This window comes from Ovis aries, chromosome 3 (assembly GCF_016772045.2).
Source record: "Ovis aries strain OAR_USU_Benz2616 breed Rambouillet chromosome 3, ARS-UI_Ramb_v3.0, whole genome shotgun sequence".
Lineage (NCBI taxonomy): Eukaryota > Metazoa > Chordata > Mammalia > Artiodactyla > Bovidae > Ovis > Ovis aries.
Window position 1 is genome coordinate 46,573,968 of NC_056056.1, and position 23,127 is coordinate 46,597,094.

At 38.0% G+C, this 23,127-nt stretch overlaps 1 protein-coding gene across 4 annotated transcripts in view; it reads left to right on the plus strand.

Moving 5' to 3' along the window:
- The first annotated feature begins 1,470 nt into the window (after nucleotides 1-1,470).
- Nucleotides 1,471-23,127, plus strand: part of XPO1 (exportin 1) — a 42,499-nt gene continuing 20,842 nt past the window's right edge. Inside the window, exons 1-5 of one of the 4 annotated variants that reach the window (XM_042246014.1) lie at nucleotides 2,679-2,736; nucleotides 3,534-3,650; nucleotides 5,456-5,587; nucleotides 10,323-10,424; nucleotides 13,957-14,029. In XM_042246014.1, the coding sequence (XP_042101948.1) occupies nucleotides 5,462-5,587; nucleotides 10,323-10,424; nucleotides 13,957-14,029 (301 nt within the window). In that variant the 5' untranslated portion in view covers nucleotides 2,679-2,736; nucleotides 3,534-3,650; nucleotides 5,456-5,461. Of the gene's footprint in view, nucleotides 2,252-2,678; nucleotides 2,737-3,130; nucleotides 3,651-5,455; nucleotides 5,588-10,322; nucleotides 10,425-10,663; nucleotides 11,394-13,956; nucleotides 14,030-23,127 lie in introns of those variants that run through there. The other 3 variants (XM_027966715.2, XM_027966716.3, XM_042246015.2) reach the window with 3 other exon arrangements.

Genomic DNA, 23,127 nt, shown 5'->3' on the forward strand with positions numbered 1-23,127 from the left:
GCCTGGAGAATCCCAGGGACGGGGGAGCCTGATGGGCTGCCGTCTTTGGGGTCGCACAGAGTCGGACACGACTGAAGCGACTTAGCAGCAGCAGCAGCAGCAGTGTGTATATCATGTATATTATACAACTTGGTTTGCTATAATTCAGTTAGGCAATGAATAAAAATTTTAGGTCTGAAAGGAATCCAGTATCATTTTGGTACATCTAGTGGAAGGCGAGGGAATTGTTTCAGTCCACTGTGAGAATTTGGTGAAGAAAATTGTGATTTAATAAACCATTTATCAACCTCTTGGTGGCACAATGGGCCTACTAAAATTTGGTGGGCTGCTTGCTATTTCTTCAGCAAAGAACAATCAGTAAAGCACTTGATGGGCACTTGGGGACAAGAGAGGCAACGATGTGAAGGGCCACGTGCATGTGACATTCATAGAAAATACTATTTGGTGATGATGAAGTACGCAAAGGACAGTTATGCTGAAAGAAAAAACCTAGGGTAGGGGAAGATCAAGGGTGGTTGGCATGGAAGCTTACCCAGCAAAAACACGCGATGTTAAGCCAATTACAGGGATTATATAGTGTCTTAATTTTTAGGAAGGATTCCTTGTTGAAGAGGCCACATTCAACCTGGGGAGACACCGAGGTAAATTTGAAAAAGACTTGACCACGAACTATTTAGGTACCTTTTCTACATCTGAGAAAATTACGAGCCGCACCTTCTCAACATTCTGGTCCCCAAACCAGGCATTTAAAATGGATTAGAGAGGTCTGGGGCCTACAGTTGGCCTCCACTGAGGTCTTTTCGCTCTCTTTTTCCACCCCACCCTTTCCCGAAGAAAAACACAGCTGGGTGTGCCCTCTCTTTTAGGAGCGCAGCCCCCATCTGAGGGGGCGGGTCCGGATCCCGGCGGGCTCAGGCCCCGCAGGTTGGCGGGACCCGGCGGGGGCGGGCCAGCGTGGGTCTGAAAGAAGCGGAGAGAATGTTGGCCGGCGCGCGCCGCGCTCAAACTCGCGCCACCACTAGCTCACGAGCTGCGCCCCACTCCCTCCGTCACCAAAGGCGCCCAGCCAATGAGCGGGCCGGAAAGGCCGGGCCTGCGGGCTAAGCAATGGGAGGGGGAGCGACGGGAGGGGGCGGGAAGTCGAGGGCGGGCCACACTTGATTGACAGCTCTCTGGAACCAATCCTCTGCACGGCTTCTCTTCGCTCTCCTCTCTGCTCGGCTCAACTCTTCGTCCCACCTCTTTCTCCTCCACCCCGCTCCTCGTTCCTTTGCGACCCGCCCCACTTCCCCTCCCCCACTCTGCGGGCAAATCGCTGCTGGAAAGAGGCGGGGGCCTAAGCAGCGGGCTTGTGTGGCGCCTTGAAGTGGGATTGACAGGCGGCCTGACCAATAGAAGGTACGCTGATGGCGCGGCTGTGGCTGGAACCGGCCAATGGGCGAGCGGGCTGGGGGCGGAGGCCCAGGTTCCAAACGCTCCGCGGCGCCATGGGCTGAAAACTCAACCGAGATGGAATCTCCCAGTCTGAACCGGTTTCAACCGGTTCCGAGTTTGAGGCACTAGGAGGAGGGGGAGAAGCGGCTGCAGCGGCCGCGGCAGGAGCAGCGGGAGCTACAGCATCAGCAAGAGCAACAGTAGCTACAGCCCGGGCGGCGGTGCCTGTTCCAGTCTTTGCTGCTGCAGTCCGTGCAACCACCCAGAGGGGGAGGGGGGAACCACCAGTCGCTGAGGAGCAGGAGAAGGGGGGAAAGTTTAGGCGAGCCTGGGTGGGGGGGGCCAGCGCCGGAGCCGCGTGAGAGAGGGAGCCGTATTTTGGTAGGGGGAAATCGGACTGCAACTGGCAGCAGAGCGTCCCCCGGCCGTGTGGACTCTACAGCCCCTACTCCTGCCGCTCCTGCTGCCGCCTGTGGCTGGAGGGTCCCCCTGGGGCTGAATCTTTGGGACTTGACCCCGTTCCCCTCCCCCTTCTCTCACTCCCCAGCCAGGCGGGAGCATTTATCCACAGATTAATTCCCTTTTTTAGGGGGGGGGCGGGTGAGTGTGCGTGTCGGCGGGAGGTGTCCCCGAAATAGTAAATATTGTTGAGCTTTTTTTTTTTTTTTTGCCCTTATCCTCTTCGTTTGTAAATTTCTTTTTTAAGGTGGGAAAACTGTGAAACCCACCTTGATTTTCCTCCCCTCTCCCCCCTCCCCGTCCTCCCTTGCCCTAATACCCCAACAAGGAAGGAAGAAGCAGTTGGTTCAATCTCTGGGTAAGTCGACTGTGTCTTCGGGGCCGAGGGTCGGGCGGCGGCGCGGCTGGGCGGGAGGAGGCTGGCGTGGGGCGCGGCGGCGGCGGCCGCGGGAGGCGAACCGGGGAGGCGGCGGGGGGCCCACAGCAGAGCTTGCGATTGAATGGAGCCGCTTCTGCTGCTGCTGGGGGATGGAGGCGGGGAGGCGGCCGCGGAAGGGGAGCGCTGGCTGGGTCACTCGTGTGTACGGGGAACGGTGGCGGAAGGCAAGGAGCGAAATAGTGAAGTCGGGCCCTGCGCGGGGGTGGAAGGGCCTCTCTCAGCCCGGTGGGCTGGGGAGAACTTGGGGAGATTTTAGGAACATTTCTGTAAATTATTAGGAGTGGAAGTTTCCAGAAATATTTAGTGCAGCAGCATTGAAACGTCCGCCTGCATCACGTGGCCCTTCGGTGGAGAGCTTGGGATCGCGGGAGGGAGGGGCTGTGGAGTCCTTGCTCCTCCTGCAGGTAAACTCAGAATCTCTTGATTTTTTAAGAGTAGAAATAGAAGCAGGAAAGGTTAGTTGCTTTTTCAGGGATCTGCAGATGAGGTTCCGTGCTATAGTTTGTTTCGGGGGACTTGGGTGAGTTAAAAGTGATCAACTCATTTACTGCTGGCATTGTACAGTAGGTGATACCCTGATTCTCCTTTATTCCGATGCCTGAGTTTGGGGTGGGCGGGAGGAAATGGTGTGCTGGAGGAAGTATTAAAAGATTTGCCCGACGCGGACCTCCTCTGATCACGCAGAGGCCATGCTGCATAGAGAATGGGGCGGTGAACTTCAGGCGCCTGGTCTAAATGCCTCCTCCCGAGTATGGGCGGGGTGAGAGCGTGCTCCAGTCTGCTATAGTTAGAAGTGCTGCACTTCGCTTCGGGTGGGAAGAGAGGGGGAGGGCGGGCCTTAGTGAGGTGTGTTTCTACTGAATGAAGCAGGCAGTTGCTCACACACCTAAAGTAGCAGTTTCTCCTTGCAGAGACTTGCTTTTTTGGCCTACTATGTAGTTATCATAAAGCAGCGGTTATGATTTTCTGGTTTTGGGATGGGAACCCGCAGTGTGTAGCTGCCTGCCTCTTCAGTTTGAAGTGGCAGTGGAGGTATTTTGGTCGTCACTTGTGGAGTCACCACATGGGTGGTTAATACTTTATATTTACTATACTGTGAGTGGAATTTAGGATTGGATGTCTCAAGAAGAAAAGGCTTTTGTGGTCTCTCTTGCCTCTCCCTCTATGGTTTTTTGCTATCTGCCTGATTGTACATCTTAAGCGTGTGGGACACTGCTGTTAGTGGAAAGAATGTTTTGGAAGCTATTTGATTTGGGAGACTAAATGTGCTTGGCATTGACCAGAAAGCCGCCATTTCTGTACTACAGTTAAAGAATAGGTAGGTCATTTCGAAGATAGTAGCTAGTTTTAAGGGTGGCATGCCCTGCTGTATTTAACACAAGCTTCTATTCTGAACCTGATCTTTTCACAGGAATTTGTTTCGAAGGAATTTGTAAGGACAGTGTACTTGAAAACTGTTTGAGTCACTTTTTTTTTTGGTTTTGGCTATTAATTTTTAAGATCTTATTTTTAAAATTGTATGGCACTCGAATGGGGGGAATTTACATTTGACATTTGTGCAGTATATATATTTTTATTAGTATTTAGATCAAATATTGTGTGTTCAATATTTTGTATTTGAAATACATTTAATAACTACTGTAGAAAATTTTGAAATCTCACCACTGTCAATAGTGGATGGAAAGACAAGTCTTAAATTCATAATTCCTCAACTTTTACATTATATCTAACCTAACTGATCCTTCAGACTTTGTTGTAGTTGATATCATTAAAACATGAGTTAAAAATTGAAATTGCTGCCGTTAAGAACGTTTTTAAACTGTTGTAAAATACCTAAGAAATAAGCCTTTTTCCTAACAAGCTAGTTTGTTCAGATCCAGTGTAATCCGGTTAGCCACCCTATTTCCTGGTCTTGGAAGGTTAAAAAGAGGGGGAGAAGTAGAGACGACCATATGACCTTGTTGGGTCTAAGTATTGTAAACCAGGAGTGCTTAACCCAAGGTTTCATGTGTGGCTTTCGGAATATCCTGAATAGTCTGTCTGTAATTGTATATGAAGTTGTGAATTTTTTTTAAATTGGCAAGAGCCATCCTGTTCGTTTGATGTGAGGCATCTTGACCCAAAAAAGGTTGAGTACTGATTTAGCCAGACTTAAGCATCACTTGACTTTGAAGAAAAGTAAAGGGAAAGATTTTTTATAATGTTGGACAATAAAAATGTGTACATGTGCCAGCCCCTTGGAGTAGAATCCTCTTAAAAGGATACCACTGCATGTGAACCAGTAGATTTCAGCCAGTACATTATTTGATGTGAAGAAGCTCCTTTTTCTGTTATGGTAGAATTTGATTTTTTTTTGCAGGGTGTGTTGTCGGAATAGTTAGCAAGCTTTTTGCTTTGCTAACGAATACCTGGAAATTTTTCTAAAAAAATCTTTAGATATTACTATGAAGTTTTTTTTTTTCTAGACCATATATGTTCAAGGAGCTTGTACACTTGTAATTTAAACTCCCGCATTTATTCAAAGAAGAAACAATATAGATGGTTTCATTGTATGTAGAAGTAAATTCTATATAAGTTAAGAGTATGAGATTGGTTAGACTTGTAGTTCCTGCAAATCATTGCTATATATAGGAAAACTTTGATACCACATTTAGTTTTTAGTGTCTTAGATATGTTTTTAAAATTAAAGTAGCATGAAATAAGGGAAAGTGAACTTTTACTGAGCTGAAAGAACCTGCTTAGGAAGAGGGGGACATCCATATGAACTTTATCTCCATTTGAAAAGTTGAGATCAGGACTTTGAACTGTATCATGTTTTAGGGCCGTAAATCCTTTAATAATTTTTTAAAACGGGTTAAGATAACTTTATATGCATGTTAGTAGAAAGAACAGTAAGATTTTTCTCAGGTCTAAAAATAAAGTAGATCCTAATAATCAGTGTAGTTATGGAGTACCTAAGTAGCTTCAGGATTTGCTTTTACTATCTCAGTTGTTTAGGTAAAAATCTCCAAAATACAAAAGTAAAGTATTTGTAAGAACATGGTGAAAGGGAAATAACTAGAGTAAAAACTTTCTGACTGATAATGTCATAGGCGCCTTAAAATTTTTTTTCTTTATTTTCAGTAATCTATGCCAGCAATTATGACAATGTTAGCAGACCATGCAGCTCGTCAGCTGCTCGATTTCAGCCAAAAACTGGATATCAACCTTTTAGACAATGTGGTGAATTGCTTATACCATGGAGAAGGAGCCCAGGTAAAGTAGCTGACCAAAATATTATTGCAGCGTAATAGTTGCCGGGTTTAGAATAAAACTTGAAATTACCACCATTTAAAGGAGTGTTCCATAGTTTGTATTAAGTTGGAATTAATATATATTAACTCTGAGAGGTGGTCTGTAAAAATAAATCACATTATATTTTCAAACGGTTTAGAGTGAAACGTTTTGGAATATTCTTGTTCTGTCCTTCAGCAACCTTTATCCCATTTACTGAAAGATCCTAATGTATTAAATATTTTGTAGATATTAAAAGTTGTATGTCCCCTATATATTGGAATTAATAGAGTCTTCTATTTTGAAACATTTAAATTGTAGAAGTACTTCACAGATAAAACTTATTTTAGAAATCCAACAATACCAAGTGTCTGAATTTTAGCACATGTAAAAGTGCTACTGTTAAAGTAGGAGATTGTCTTAACATACAATGTTTTGATAAGTTTAAGGCATTGAGGTTTTTTTTTCCTAAACAGAAGTGTTTGTAAATTTCAACTTTTATATGTTACAAGAAACAACAATCTTGAGTCTTCACCTTGTGGACTTAATAATGTAAAGTTCTAAATGAGTAAAAGTTTTTGCTTTGGGCTTAAAAAGATCTTTTAAAGTGATGTCACAGATATCTTACTAGTACAATTTTGTTGCCAGAAAGTACATTTCTGGGAGATAGTGTATCTTTAAGATACTGAGTTATATTGAATATTTGCCTAATTAAACCCTGGCTACTTTCATAATTTTTAGAAACCTCTAAAAGGTGGACATAGAAGATAGTCTAAAAAACATGGTACATAAATATTAGCAAGTATATAAGTATTTCTGTTCCCTTCTGAAATCTAACATTGAGGACCATGTAAGTTGTATGAGTGCAAAAAATAACTCTTCAGTGATTTTGTAAGCTTGTTAGTGCAGTTTTACACTCCTAGGGACTTTTGATCAAAAGCATTCTGAAAAGTATCTGTATTTACTACACTTACCATGTAGTAGTTGTTTCCTGATGATTATATGTTCAACATGAAGTTTTAAGCTCCATTTCATCCCAACATGATGTATGCAAAACAGCTGCTTTGGGAAGAAAGTATGAAAGTAAGATTGAAATGCATGAAGTGAGGGGTATGTGGCTCAGTGGTAGAGAATCTGCCTGCCAATGCAGGAAACAGGTTCCATCCCAGGGTCAGAAAGATCCCCTGGAGAAGGAAATGGCAACCCACTCCAGTATTCTTGCTCTTGAAATCCCATGGACATGGGAGCCTGGCAGGGCTACAGTCTATGGGGTCACATGTTTAGTGACTGAACAACAACAACAAGGTTGGGTTCAACTTTGTATTAGAAGCACAAGTCTGTAAGCCACTAGGAAGATTGATGTTCAATTTTATCACATTATTAAGCTACCACTGCTGTCTAGTCTTTGTTCTTTTTTAACCTGGTTCACAGTGTCTAAAAGTATGATGACTAAAAAGACCAGGGCTCTACGCTTATAATTGGAATAGTGGTTATGAAGAGTAGGGTGTAATACTACTATTAGTAATGTTTCATAGTGTTGAGATATAGTGATTTTGTTTTAAATTTGATTTCTGAATAGAGAGTAGATTTAGAAAAGTTTTTACAAATATTTTCACATTTATAAAAGCAAAATTAACTTTCTCAAAAGTAAAAATTTTATGTTTAGTTAGATCTCTCATAGGACAAATCAGTTGTATAAAGATAATCAGTAAGTTGATACTTGTTATAGATTAGGAAACAGGCTTAGAGCCTAAAGGCGGCTAAGAACCCCTTTTCTGTTGGGGTATCTTTAAACTTCCTTGTTCAGTCGGTTTTTTATATACCGCCTCTTTGAGGGTTTTTATTTTGGATAAAAAGTTTGGAAAGCATTGTTTTAATGTTAGATGTCTTAATTTTATTCCAGTAAGGTTTCTGGTCATTCCTCTGGAGTCTCATCCACAAAGTGTTCCCTACCTTGGAGGAGACTGGAGGGTTAGTGATGAGGTTTTGTAAAGCACTTGTTACCAGTGACTGCTACTTTAAGGGTACTTTTGAAAGTATAGTAAAGAAGACATGTGATGTAAATGCACATGTATGTGATGTAAACTCATTGTTTTAATATATGGTTTGGTGGGGAGTGTTTGGTTTTGGTTTGTCATAAAATATGTACTTAAAATAGCAACTAGAAATTATGCTAATTAAGCTTTCAAACTCAACTTTATGTAGCCTAACTTTTTAGAAATGATAACATAACTTTGGAGAGAAATTATTAGAAGAATGTAGGTAGAACTTTTGCTTAGATGGGTAGTATAGTAAAATTTTAGCACTGTAATATTAGGACTACCTTCTGTTATAAACATTTTTAGCCAAGTAGGCCGCCAGGAGAAAAAAACATGATAGAGTTCGGTGTTTTCTTCAATACTGTGTTAAGTGTCTTGAACTCTTTTATCTATTGCTTAGCAACTAAAATACTTTGACCATTCAGTTAGTAGCACAGGGAGATGCCAGATTTTCCCTTTGGTTTCCTTTTGTGTCTTTTAACCCCTCCTGGGCTTTTAAGTTAAGAAAAGAATATGTTATATAAGGGGATACTGGGATTAGGACAGTTTTTTAAAAGGATGCAAATACTAGAAGTAACTTTTGAGAGTAAAAGTATGACAGAATGAATGATATAAAAGGAAGGAACATGATTTATGCAGAGTTTGAAATGAAAGTAATACTGTGGAAAGTATTCATTTATAATATGTAGAATACTCATCACTTCAAAACTAATGAAGTTGTATCATGACCAAATAACTTTCTAGGCATGGATGTTTAATACACCTTATCCTCTTAATATGGGTTACTATACTGCATTCAAGTCTTTATCTAGTTGGATATTGTCTCCAGTTAGATATTCTCAGGGGAAGAATCAAAACACTGCTAAAATGGGCTTTGACCCTAAATAATTCACATGACTATTTTTTCTACTTTTGTTGGTTGGTTATTATCTAATACAGTTAGAACCCTCTAAAGCCATCAGTGCTTTAGTGAAATCAAATTAAAAAATGCATAGTTGTATTTCAAGACTACACTCTGGCTCTAATCCTGGACCCTTAGAGTGAAACCCAGGCACCTGATTTTTCTTTCAAGTTCCACAGTGTTTCTCGTGTTATTGTTAGAGTACAGAACCATTACCTAATTTAGTGAGTATTTGTCAAAGTTTTCTTTTAAACAATAAGCAGTGTGTATTGCTCGTTGATACATGAGAAAAAAGTCATGAATGTGATATCTGTTCCCTGAGGAAAAGACTTCTTTCTTAACATCAAAGCTACAAGAGAAGAATGATTTTTTTGTAAATTGGAATAAAAGCCAACTTAATATTATGAGATGTCTCTGTCAGAGATGATTTAAATAAGAATGCTTTTCTCCTAACTTTTTGATGATTTCTTATTAATTACCCATAGAATCAAACCCTTGATCAACTAAACGATCTAACCAGAAGGATAACTACTTTTTTTTTTTTTTTTGTTTTGGTTACGACATGTGGTAGAAACAGGCAAAAGATAATTAGGATCCAGTTGAGCTACAGATCAGCCTTAAAGGTGAAACGCATTAACCTGTTGGCTTCCTGGCGGGTGAGGGGGGGGGTGCGGGCGGGAATCAGTAGACTTTTTAGCCTTTGGTAAAACATAGTGTTCGTATCATACGAAAAACCAGCAGTTAAAATGAAGAAACTAGATAATGTCAACACGGCCACATCTTTAAAACTGTCAGGTGTCAATCATAGCTCAGTAAAGCGGAGGGGAAAAGACTGTCAAATGGAAACAGCAAGGTGCAGAAGGATTTCCATAGTATACTATTAATATAAAATACAGTAACTACACAGCTATATTTATGAAATTCATACACATGCTGTGAAAATCAAGGAAAAGACATCAGATGATGAAAGTGATTGTCTAGAAAGAAGGAACAAAGGAAATAGCATTTAAGAAAGGTACAAAGTTCCATACGTTTTAGATCTGATATTTAAAAGAACAAGTGTACAACAGCATCTAGAATTGACAGATTTTAAGAACACTTACTTTATTAATGTTCTAGATGATGTTTTTGTAGGTTAAATTATTTCTGGGTTTGCATTTTAGAAATACAAAAGCAAAAAAGAAATCTCAAGCTAGGAGTTAATATATAAAATTAGAAGATTTTTCAGATAAAGTTCTGTTTACCATAAACCGGAGAGACTGTCTTAATGTTTTGTATGTATCAACAGGTATTTGAGATTTGTAGACTGACTTAGACTTAGCTTTTGTCTGTCTCCCGTGAAATATAATTTTACAGATATTATTAAAGATACCTTGGTGACCCTTACAAACCGGAGTATAGCATTACACAGTTTATCTAGTAGATGTGAATTTTTCTGTGTTGCCTTTTTTTTTTGGTTGATTGTGTGCTGAGAACCCCTTTATGTCAGAGTAGCTCTTTGTTAGAATTGATAGAATTTAAGTTCAGTTTTGAGAATACCAAATAAGGGAGATTAAGGGGAAAAAACACTTCTGTGTTTCAGAGGTATATTTCCATTCTTAACTGAAGTTTTAAGACTGATAATGGACACATTTTTATTTCTGTAAGGAGTTTTTTTTTTTCCCCAGTATTTCCAAAAGTTGATAAAATCATTCTTATATTTGGACTTTTGTCTTGCTTGATTGATACCTTTGAAAAGAACAAGTTAGCTTAAAATTGTTTTTGTGTACTATTTTAGCAAAGAATGGCTCAAGAAGTACTGACACATTTAAAGGAGCATCCTGATGCGTGGACAAGAGTCGACACAATTTTGGAGTTTTCACAGAATATGAACACAAAAGTAAGCAAGCGGTGGTTTTAAAATCCATTGTTTCTTCTTTTCTTCCAGTCATAAACTTTGAGGAAGGTATCTCATTTTTAGTATTAGCCTTTGTTATCTCAAATCATTTAATAATGTTGACTTATTTCAAAATTTAGTCTTAAACATAGAATTAATTCTTGCAAATAGTCCTAAGAATTATGAATGAAGTTTTGTAATTGGGACTAGTATGCAAGGTGGCTTTTTCTTTTTGTTGTTTTGGGGGTGTTTTTGTTTTTTGTTTTTTGTTTTTTTCCTTTTTAGAATATGTGTACAGATCTCAGCATAAATTCTGAATGTTATTCTGAATGTTATTCAGAGATGAAACATCAGAAGTGTTATTTTGGGCAAGTGATCAATATAACACAGGCTAGGCACCTCCAAAACCAAGTTTTGTGGGCAGCGTAAAACCCGACTCCGTGGTACCGATGCTTTTAATGGGACAGCACTCAGTTTTTATTTGCAGTTGAAAATGTTATCATTTGGGTCCTTTCTTAAGTTTGAACAGAAAGGTTGATCAAAATGTGTTTTGACTGTTTAGGCTTGATGATTCACGCTTCTCTTTAAACTGCCTTAAAGTAATAAAATAACATGCATGGCATTCTGTTTAAATACACACAAGGTTTCCACTTGGTATACATTGTGTTAAAACAGAAATTAGCCATGTTCACCTCTGTTTCTGAAATCAGACTGTGTTAATTAACAGTTTTAAAATATTAACTAGTTTTGACATCTTATAAATTTTAGGGCAAAAATACAGTCCAGAACTTCCTCAAAGTGCTAACCTTAAGTAACATAACAGTGTTTGCCTGTTTGCTTGCCTGGTAAATTTTGCTTTTTATACTGACAGACATTACTAATGTTTAAGTTGATTTATCAACAGTATTTTTAAAAACTCAAATTTGTCTTGTGAAAAATGAGATGATTAGAGGAACAGAAAGAAAGCAACAGGTAAAGAATTCTTCAATTTACATAAATTACAAATGATTTGGTGCTAAATTTATGCACTATGACATTTGGCTTTTATGCAATCATTTTTTTTTCTTTAAAGATGTTAACACTACCTGATATTAATCATAATGTTCCATTATGTTGATTGCTTGTAATAGGAAGAAAAGGGGTGTCTTCCTGTGCAACTGACACAGCTAGGCTTTGACGGCAGGCCTCCACAAGGTCTACCCTTTTGATTCCCTTTAACTGAATTCTGTTCATCAATTGTTTTTGTTTCATGGGTGGTGGGAGGGGAAAGGGGAATTCAATGCGTAAAATAAGTATTTCTAAGGGCTCAGTAGAAATTTCTACCATAGGGATCATTTCATGCATTTATTTTTTTTTTTCATGTAGTCTTTGCTGTTATCTGTCCCTCATCTTCATAACTCAGCAGTGGCTTTCTCAAGTCCTGAGATGTAAAGCAGAAATGTAATACTTCAAAATGATATTTGGATTATTTATGTATATTTCCAAAGTAGTTGTTTACCATTGGCCCTCAGATTTGGCTGTCACTTCCAGATTTTTTCATTAAAATACTCCCTTTTCAAATAACTGAATTCTTATCATTTGTAAAGTCTCAATGTCTAGGAAAGATTGGGTTTTAGGGTATTCTGAAAGTGATCTGTGTCTTCCTTTGAACTAACTTGTAAACAGCTTTTATTGGGCTTCCTACTTCAGCCCTCCTAGCAGAAAGATGAAAATATGAATTGTATCTTCAACAAACTTGTGCTACTTTTTTACAGTTGAAGAAAGGACTAGAGGTCAGTAAATTGGTAATTTAGGTAACAAAGTATCAGATACAAAGGCAGAAGTAAATAAATGAATGCAGCAAAATAAAGGGGGGATATCCTTAGATTAAAAAAGGGGTAAGCTAAAAATATATCAGCTGAATATGGTGAAGTTATCGTTAAGATTATTGCTTCTTAACTGGTGTATTTATGGTGGGTTTTGTTTCTTAGTTTCTTAAAGATCTTTGTATTTGGTTGAAAATTAGCAAGAGGATGTATATTCATTCCATGTAGTAGGAAGTGCATTTGTTTTGACTTGGTAAAACTTCAGCCCCTCTTGACTTCATGACTATAAAATTAATTTAAAGCAAGTTTAGAGTAGTATGTTTTTAAAGTTAATTTAGAATTTTAGTCAGTGAGAAATTTACCTTTATTTATTTTCATGTGTCTGAGAGTTAGACCTTTAAAGAGAATAGAAAGCTTCACCATTTGCTGCTGATTATGAAACTTTTGATAGCGTCAAATTTATAATTTCAGAATTTTGCTTTGGCCTTGTTTTTATTTATGAAGTATTTTTAAGGAATGTTCTGCAAATGTAGGATTTGGGTTTAAATGGCAAAATTTCCCTTAAAAAGTACAAAATGTTAAAAATGAAAGAAAACAGCAAAAACATTGTTTGAGCACAATGTAGTTTGGGACAGTCTATATTGTGCTTTGCATAAAGTGTGCATTCACATGATCCCTTTGGTTGAAATACTAATGCTCCTATTTTATTGTGTGGTGACTAACCATTTTAAAGATGAACTCTTATTCTCAGCCAAAACTTGCAATCTGAGGTTATATGTCTATATATGAATGAGTTTGCCTTTCAGGTATTCTAGCTGGTTCTTCCCTAGTTCAACCAGTTGAAACATACCACAACGATTTTGACCCTTTTCTTCCTCCTGTCTATCCACACTAATTGGTCATGGTAATAATTTTGGGTAGTAACTCCTGTAGCCTTATAAATTGTTATAAATATTGTTGACTATTTAGAGTGAGTAATCAACAGGGGGGACAAAATGGCTTCAAAGTGGTATGTATTTGTATTTATTAATTTACACTTTTAGTTATTTATATACTTGGAAGAAATACCTGAAAGGTAGATACAGATTGCAACATGCATTTGTGTATTATTTTGACTGTGCACAAAAGTTTATCTTTAAATTAGTAGAAATAGCAACTATAAGGGTGGGGTTAAATTTTAAAATTAAACCCGTGGGCTGTCTTGCTGCTCCTTAAGTAACACACCAGTGATGTTTGTAAACACTTTCTATAGAAAGTATCTGTGACAATACTTTAATACTTGGCCAAGAGCTTACAACTCCTAGAAGATGGTAGGAAGCTTGAGAACATCCAAGCTGCTAAATTGTTAGGAGCCTGGTTTTGTTAAAGTACGTGAGCCTGTAAGCAGTCATTTATGCTGTGAATTCATATCTGGCTGCTACATTTTCCTTCTGCAGACCTAGCCCATTTGGCTGCTAAGGGCTTTTTATTTGGTTTTTCCTCCTGGTGTGAGCATGTATAAACAGCAGGACGTTAAATAGAGTAGTAAACAATAAAATGAGGAAAATGCATGAAAATTCAGTATATGGGCGAATGAATAGATCCTTGTTTAATATATGTAATTAAAACTTGGTAGCATACTGTTTTTGAAACTTTAGATGTAAATGTGTGAATGTCTGTCCATTTGTGAATCCTGGAAATTGCCAGTCTTATAGCAACATATTCACATACTTTTATTCTCCAATTTTCAGTATTATGGACTACAGATTTTGGAAAATGTGATAAAAACAAGGTGGAAGATTCTTCCAAGGAACCAATGTGAAGGTAGGAAAGTGTTTTAAAGAATTGTAAATTCAGAATTTATTATCCCTGGCATTTTTGTTAGTTGACTATTAGGAGGAATGTGTCAAATCTTTAATAGTTTATTATGCACTAATGGTTTGTTTACTGCTTTCATCATGTTGCAAGGCAGATGCTGGGGGCAGGGGAAGAATAAGGTTTTATTTGGGAGAAAGCAGAAACCAGACTAGTCCAACTTTCTCCAGTAAATATTGTGAAAAATTTTTATCAACTCATAGTTAATCTGGACCTGTTTGAAGTGAATGAAATTTGAATATGTGCTCTTATGCATTGTTTTAAATTCATCACATGGTAACAAGTAATGAGTATTAAAATAGAAGGAATAACACATAAACATAACAGCACAGGAAAAACCAAGTTTTAAAAATCATAGGACTTTACCTTTTGAAATTCTAAGCATACCTTATAAAAGATTTGCTTCTAAAACAGGAAAGATTTTTTAAAAATGAAGATTTGATGATGCCTGGTATTAATATTTTAACTTTTTCCTTTGTACTACCATGATAAAAGTAGTCATGGTTTAAGAAACAAGGGGCAAAGTTAGTCTTGAAATTCTTTAATGTGGTTTTCACATACTGCCTTATTAACTACTTTGTTGCTTCTTTGTCTGGACTTTATAATGGGGTTACTCTACTTTCGATGGCGTTCTATTAAATCATGTTCCCTTTCTTGGACTATCGCTTTTTAAGATGTCGTCTTTGACCTCCTTTTTCATATCATCTTTATAATGGGATAGTGACCTGGATTTATGAAATCCTGACTTAAATCTTGACATCTTTATAGCACATTTCGAGGTGAATGGGACAGTTTTTTTTAACAGCAATATCCCTAAAACATCATAAACTGTGAATTAAGAATGATAGTATGGAAGTATTTGAATACTGCCACCCAAAGAGGGTCTTTACTGTTTTATTTTGGTTTGAAACCATTTTAGATCATGTTCTGTGACTTCAGAAATTAATAAGTATGGTTTGACTCCTGTCCCAAATAGATCCTTTGTACTTCATCACTGCTTGCTTTTAGGGACTTCAGTGAAGTCCTGGTTCCTTTACTATTTTTGTTTTATACTTGTGGCTTGAGCCGTGGCTTACCATACCAACAGAAAGTGTTTATTTTTTATTTCATTGCCATTGTACTGTGGTAAGTCCCTCTTCAATTTCTAAACACATAAACCTTTGCTTCTTATTAGATAAGGATTATGCTCGATGATCCTCCCAAGTTATTTTCCAGCTGTAAAATTAAATGATTTGAAGTAATATATGCTTATAATATCAGAGGTTACAGTTGAGAACTTGACATTTTTTGCTTTCCACATGAATAATGGGAGTGGCATGTTTTGGCTTTTATCACAGTCAAAAACTTCCATACATTTCTGTGCATATTCCAGGACATAAGATTTTTCAGGTTTGAAAGTCTTGTTTGGAAAAAAACTGGTGGAGGATTCTTCATGTGTTCCTATTCTGTATTAATGAGACACTTCACATTTCTCTGAAAGTTATACTTACAAGAAAACATCTTATCAGAATTCACCTTTCTCTTTACGTTTCCCCTTAACACTAGTGGTAAGATTGAGAGGAATGTAAACCTTTTCTAAAAATACCTGAAGTTACTATCACTACATACGTGGTCGTCGCTGTCAGTGAAGTCATTACATGGAGGGGAAAGTGTAGTGTAATTTCTAGGGTGTTGCAGAGGTTCAGTATCAGAAGAGGGTGTAAAACGGCTCCTAGAGAATGTTAGTGGACTTTAGATCTGCAGCAACAACTTTGCATGATGAATTCAGTTTGTGTTTTTAAAGTAATTGATCTCGTTTACAAAACATTGAGACATAAATTTATTCACTGCTATATTTATGATTCTTTCCAACTTTGTCATTCCTAAGAGGCTTGTACCATCCTAAGATTTTATATCTCACAAAGTATACTAATATTTCTGAATGTTAATTTTTGTTCATCTTTAACTTTGATGTTTGAAATAAATCAGGATAACCCCTGAAATACTATACATTCCTTTTGTTTATACTTGTCAATCTTTTAAGCTGTTACCTTCCATTTGTTAGCCAGTCTTAGTATATATGAGTGCTAGCATGTGGTGAAAGAAAAGGAAAATCTGGTTGGCCCCTTTAGACAAGCTTATTCACAAAAGTGGCAGTGCTTGATGTATTTTCAGAGAAGGATAGGTTTGGCTGTACAGCCAGCCAAAAGAATTTTTGTAATCACTTATTTCAGTCTAGTACATATTTTATGACCTTTCAGTTTCTTATCCATCCATAAGCGGATGTTAATTTCACATGTTTTTAGGGGAATGGCGTTTTCAATTTAGGGCATTTTCTGAAGCACTTTGCCAGAAATATACTTGACAATTCTAGACTGAGTTAGACATCTCTTGCCTTGGTTTCCCTTAGTGTGTCCTTCAGTTCAGTTCAGTTGCTCAGTTGTGTCTTGACTCTTTGTGACCCCATGAATTGCAGCACGCCAGGCCTCCCTGTCCATCACCAACTCCTGGAGTTCACCCAAACTCATGTCCATCGAGTCAGTGATGCCATCTAGCCATCTCATCCTCTGTTGTCCCCTTCTCCTCCTGCCCCCAATCCCTCCCAGCATCAGAGTCTTTTCCAATGAGTCAGCTCTTCACATGAGGTGGCCAAAGTACCGGAGTTTCAGCTTTAGCATCATTCCTTCCAAAGAACACCCAGAACTGATCTCCATTCGGATGGACTGTTTGGACCTCCTTGCAGTCCAAGGGGCTCTCAAGAGTCTTCTCCAACACCACAGTTCAAAAGCATCAATTCTTTGACATACACCTTTCTTCACAGTCCAACTCTCACATTCATACATGACTACTGGAAAAACCATAGCCTTGACTAGATGGACCTTTGTTGGCAAAGTAATGTCCCAGCCTGTAGGTTGGTCATAACTTTTCTTCCAAGGAGTAAGCATCTTTTAATTTCATGGCTGCATCACTATCTGCAGTGATTTTGGAGCCCCCAAAAATAAAGTCTGACACTGTTTCCACATCTATCTGCCATGAAGTGATGAGACCGGATGCCATGATCTTAGTTTTCTGAATGTTGAGCTTTAGGCCAACTTTTTCACTCTCTCACTTTCATCAAGAGGCTTTGTAGTTCCTCTTCGCTCTGCTCTCTGCCATACGGGTGGTGTCATCTGCATATCTGAGGTTATTGGTATTTCTCCTGGCAATCTTGATTCCAGCTTGTGCTTCTTCCAGCCCAGCGTTTCTCATGATGTACTCTGCATAGAAGTTAGATAAGCAGGGTGACAATATACAGCCTTGACGTACTCCTTTTCCTATTTGGAACCAGTCTGTTGTTCCATGTCCAGTCCTAACTGTGGCTTCCTGACCTGCATACAGGTTTCTCAAGAGGCAGGTCAGGTGGTCTGGTATTCCCATCTCTTTCAGAATTTTCCACAGTTTATTGTGATCCACACAGTCAAAGGCTTTGGGATAGTCAGTAAAGCAGAAATAGATGTATTTCTGAAACTCCTGCTTTTTCGAGGATCCAGCGGTTGTTGGCAATTTGATCTCTGGTTCCTCTGGCTTGGAGAATTTTGAGCATTAATTACTTCACTAGCGCGTGAGATGAGTGCAATTGTGCGGTAGTTTGAGCGTTCTTTGGCATTGCCTTTTTTAGGATTGGAATGCAAACTGACCTTTTGGGCACTGCTGAGTTTTCCAAATTTGCTGGCATATTGAGTGCAGCACTTCACAGCATCATCTTTCAGGATTTAACATAGCTCAACTGATACTCCATCACCTCCACTAGCTGGTATATAATTATTCAATTACTTGCTTAGTATTGAATTAGTTTAGTGACTAACACCACTCCTTATTTGGAATTCAGTCCTTTATTTAAGAGCCTAATGACTTTCCCAATATTTTTGCTTTTACATTTTTAAATAATACGTGTGTATGTATTATGTATAGTTGATTTTTTGGAGGTTAAGTTTTAACCTCAAAGTGAATAGCATAAATCAGGTACTATAAGTCAAGACATTTTTTAAAGCTATGGAGTATAGTTCCTTGTGCTGTACAATAGGTCTTAGTTATCTATTTTATATATAGTATGTATATTTTAATCCCAAATTCCTAATTTATCCCTTCCATCACCCTCCTTTTCTTTTGGTAGCGGTAAGTTTGTGAGTCTGTATCGATTGTATAAATTTCATTTGTATCATTTAAAAGATTCCAGATATAAGAGACATCATTCGATACTTTCTCTGGTTTGCTTTACTTGGTATGATAATCTCTCTCGGTCTATCCATGTTGCTGCAAATGGCATTATTGTTTTCTTTTTTCTGGCTGCCATTGTGTTTCACATCTTTATCCATTCATCTGTCATGGGCATTTAGACTGCTTCCATAGTTTTGTTTCATTTATTTATTTTGGGGTGCACTGGGTCTTTGTCACTGCGCATGGGCTTTTTCTGGTTGTGGCAAGTGGATGCTGCTCTAGTTGTGTTGGCTTCTTTTGTTGAAGAGCATGGGCTGATTCCCCCACCCCACTGCATGGGGAATCTTCCTGCACCAGGGATCAAACCCCTGACACCTGTATTGGTAGGCGAATTCTTAACTACTGCACCACCGGAGAAGTTCCCTTCCATAGTTTCTTAAGGAACCTTCACAACTGGTCTCCATGCTGGCTGTACCAGTTTATATTCCCACTAACAGTATAGGAGGTTCCTTTTTCTCCACAGCCTCTCTAGCACTTATTATTTGTAGACTTTTTGATGACTGGCCATTCTGGTCAGTGTGAGGCAATACCTGATGGTAATTTTGGTTTTCATTTCTGTTTGGCTGTCTGTGTGTCTTTGGACAAAATAACTTTAGATCTTTTGCCCATGGTTTGATTTTTTTTTTTTTTTTTTTTTTGTCTTTTGAGAAGCGTTTTTATATTAAGCTGTGTGAACTGTTTGTATATTATGGAGATGAATCTCTTGTCATTTGTGTTATTTGCAAATGTTTTCTCCCATTTTATAGAGTGTCTTTGTTTGGTTTATGGTTTCCTTTGCTGTGCAAAAACTGAAGTTTTAAGTCTCAGTTGGTTGTTTTTATTTAAGGTAATGGTTTCACCTAAAGAAAAAGATTGAATTTTAATATATGAAGGGAAATAATTTCCAAATAGGGAGTGGTTCATTTAAACCAAAGGATTATATTTTAATCTGTTAAGACATGTAGTTTACAGATCGTTACATTTTTATGAAATATATACAGACTTGCTGACATTGAAAAGAGCAATGGTGAAGGAAAGAGTTCATAGTGATAAAGCCATACTATTTTGATTGTCTTGCATGGTTATTGGAACAGGATATAATAAGTAATGTGTGTAAAATGCTCTGCATATCTGGGTGCTGAATGTGGATAAACACGTGTATTGTCAGCCCCTTTCCATAAAAAATACTCCCACTTCTCTCCATTTCACCAAACACTCAATATACTACTCTCAATTGGCTTGACATTTCTGCAGTAACATCCTAACTGGGCTCTTTAACACCCACTTCTGTTTGTCCCTTGTGATATATTTTCAGCAAAGGGTTTAGTGTATTTTAGAAACAGAACTAATCAGGTCATTCCTATGCGTAAAATCGCCCATTGTACTGAATATCACATTTAACTTGTTGCCTTTAAGCAGTAGTGACTTTTTAAAAATTGTTTGCTTTTTTTTAATGGTTTTATTAAGGTATATTTAACATTTACAATAAACTATACAAGTTCAGGCATACAATTTGATAGATTTTGACTCATGCGTGAAACCACCACTATAATCATGACCTTTTTTTTGTGAATGCCTTTTCCTTTACCTCCCCAGACCCCAGTCTGCTTTCTGTCACTCAATTGATTAAGCTAGGAGTAGAATGGCTAGATCATATGGTAGGTGTATGTTTTTAACTGCCCAACTGTTCTCCAAAATGATTGTATCACTTTACATTTTCAGTAGCAGTATGCTTCCCATCCTCACCAAAGCTTGGTATGGTCAGTTTTTTAAAATACTAGCCAGTGTAGCACATATATAATGGCTTCTCACTGTGACTTAGGCTGTTGAGCATCCTACACATCATCTCTGTATGTATATTTAAGTTAATATTGTTAGGCCTATTGAACAGAGATAGTTGTTTCCTTTGTTGGTCATTTTGAAAAGAACTTTTAAGTGTTTGGACTCTTAAGGCCATGGCTTTTAAGCAAGTCCATGAGAAATTCTCCCCCCATTCTGGAATGTAATGTGTGAAGTACCAGTCTGATCTCAGATTTAACAAGCACTCTTACTGGTGTATTTTTGCCAGTTTTATAACACGATGGGATAATAAAGCAAACTATTGATTACATTTTATCTGATAACACGATATTTTTTATAGTATTTGTATGTCAGCATCATATGTAATTGACAAAAACTGTTTTCCTACCATTGCTATTTAAGGTATGATAACAATGTGGTCCCCACCCCAATATTTCCTAGTTATGTGGAACTTCGTAAGCGGTCTTTATTTAAGACCTCACAATGCCTAATCCTTACATCATATCAACACAGGAGATGTGAACCTCTGTAGATTTTATTAAAGAGGTTTGGAGGAACTGGTGGTCCAGTGGTTTGACTCCACACTTTCAATACAGGGGGCGTGGGCTTGATCTCTGGTTGGGAAACTAAGATCCCTTAGGCTGACAGGCATGGCCAAAAAATTATTTAAATCCAAAAATTTTTTTTAAAGAGTTGTGGATTTTCTTATGATTATTCTTTTGTTATAGAAAAAAATGTTGAATTTTTAGTAAAATAACTCTTCTGTGATTAAATATACATATTTACCATTTTAAGTGTATGTATGGTTCATTGTCAGTAAGTAAATTCATAGTATTGTGCAACCATCCTTACTATTCATCTCTGGAATTTTTTTGTCATTCCATTTGAAACTATCCATTAAACATTAACTATTATACTCTTCCCAGTCACTGTTAACCATTATTATACTTGTCTTTATGAATTTGCCTATTTGGTAACTCATATGTACAATCATACAATATTTTGTGTCTGCTTTATTTCAATAGCATATGTTGCCAAGGTTAGTCCGTGTTGGAGCATGTATCAATTTCATTCCTTTTTTTAAACACGGAATATTTTATTTTACTTTATCTACCTGTGGGTTGTTTGCAAATATTGTATATTATGAATTTAATAGAATTTTAATTGCTCTATCTCATTAGGAGTTCTTGTTCAGTACTATTTGCAGTTATAAACCCTTTTAAGAAAAATAATAAAGATCCATTCTTAAAACTACTGAACATATCAGCAATAAATTACAGTCTTAATTCCAATTTATAATCTCTAGGGACTCTAGGTTAAGAACCCCTGCTTTTGAATTATTTTTTTCTATTTTTCATTTTGTGGTTTGTTCCCATGAGTATTTCAGTGAATGAGGAATAGGAACATTGTTCTGGATTCCTTTGGATGATAAGGTAAATAGGACATTCCTTTGGATGATAAGGTAAATATTTTAGCGACTCTGTGATTATTGGTGGTGGTTTAAGTGGACAGGTTTGTAATAACAGTATGATATGGGAAAAGCACCTTCCATTCTGGCCAACAGGCACATATAAAGATGCTCAGTATCACTAATTGTTAGAGAAATGAAAATCGAAACTACAGTAAGATATCCCACCACACGCCATCATCAGAAAAGCCTACAAATAATAAATACAGAAGAGGATGTTGAGAAAAAGGAACTATCCTATACTGTTAGAAGGAATGTAAATTGGTTCAGTCACTATGGAGAACAGTATGGAGGGTCCTTAAAAAACTAAAAATAGAGTTACCATATGAGCCAATAATCCAACTCCTGGTCATATATGCAGAAAAGATGAAAACTTATTCAAAAAAATACATGAAACCCAGTGTCCATAGTAGTACTGTTTACAATAGCCAAGACGTTTTTTTGTTCAGTCACTAGGTCGTGTCTGACTCTTTGTGACCCCATGGACTACAGCACACCAGGCTTCCCTCTCCTTCGCCATTTCTGGGACCTTGCTCAAACTCCTGTCCATTGAGTTGGTGATGCCATCCAACCATCTCATCCTCTGTTGTCCCCTTTCCTGCCTTTAATCTTTCCCAGCTTCATAATCTTTTAAATGAGTTGGCTCTTTGCATCAGGTGGCTGAAGTATTAGAGCTTCTGCTTCAGTATCAGTCCTTCCGATGAATGTTTGGGGTTGATTTCCTTGGTATCTCAAGGGACTCTCAGAGTCTTCTCTAGCACTACAATTCGAAAGCATCAAATCTTTTTCAGAGCCAAAGAAAATAAAGTCTGTCATTGTTTCCCTGTTTATTTGCCATGAAATGATGGAACTGGGTGCCATGACTTAGTTTTTTGAATGTCAGTTTTAAGCCAGCTTTTTCATCCTCTTTCACCTTCGTCAAGAGATCAAGAGCCAAAACATGGAAGCAGCCTAAATACCCATGGACAGATGAGTGGGAAAAGAAGTGGGTTGTGTGCATACTCGGTGGAATATTGCCCAGACATAAAAAAGAATGAAATAATGTCATTTGCAGGCACTTGGATAGACCTGGAGATTATCATACTAAGTGAAATAAGTCAGAGGACAGATGTATGTGGAATCTTTAAAAGCAATACAAATGAGCTCATTTAAACAAAGACATAAGAAACAAATTTATGGTTACCTAAGGGTTTGAAAGGGGAGGAGGGATTAATTAGGGATATGTGATCAATAGAAGTAATATTATATATAAAATAACAGACCTACTATGTAGCGCATGTCTTGTGGTATATTGAGTATCAATAATCTTGTAATAAACTATAATGGAAGAGAATCTGAAAACGTGTATGTTCTTGCTATTTAGTCACTAAGTCACGTCCAACTCTTTTACAACCCCAGGGACGGTGTAACCCACCAGGCACCTCTATCCGTGGGATTTTCCAGGCAAGAATACAGTATTGGGTTGCTATTTTCTTTACCAGGGGATAGTCCCAATCCAGGAATTGAACCCGTGTCTCTTGCACTGGCAGGCGAGTTCTTTTAGCACTGAGCCACCAGGGAAGCC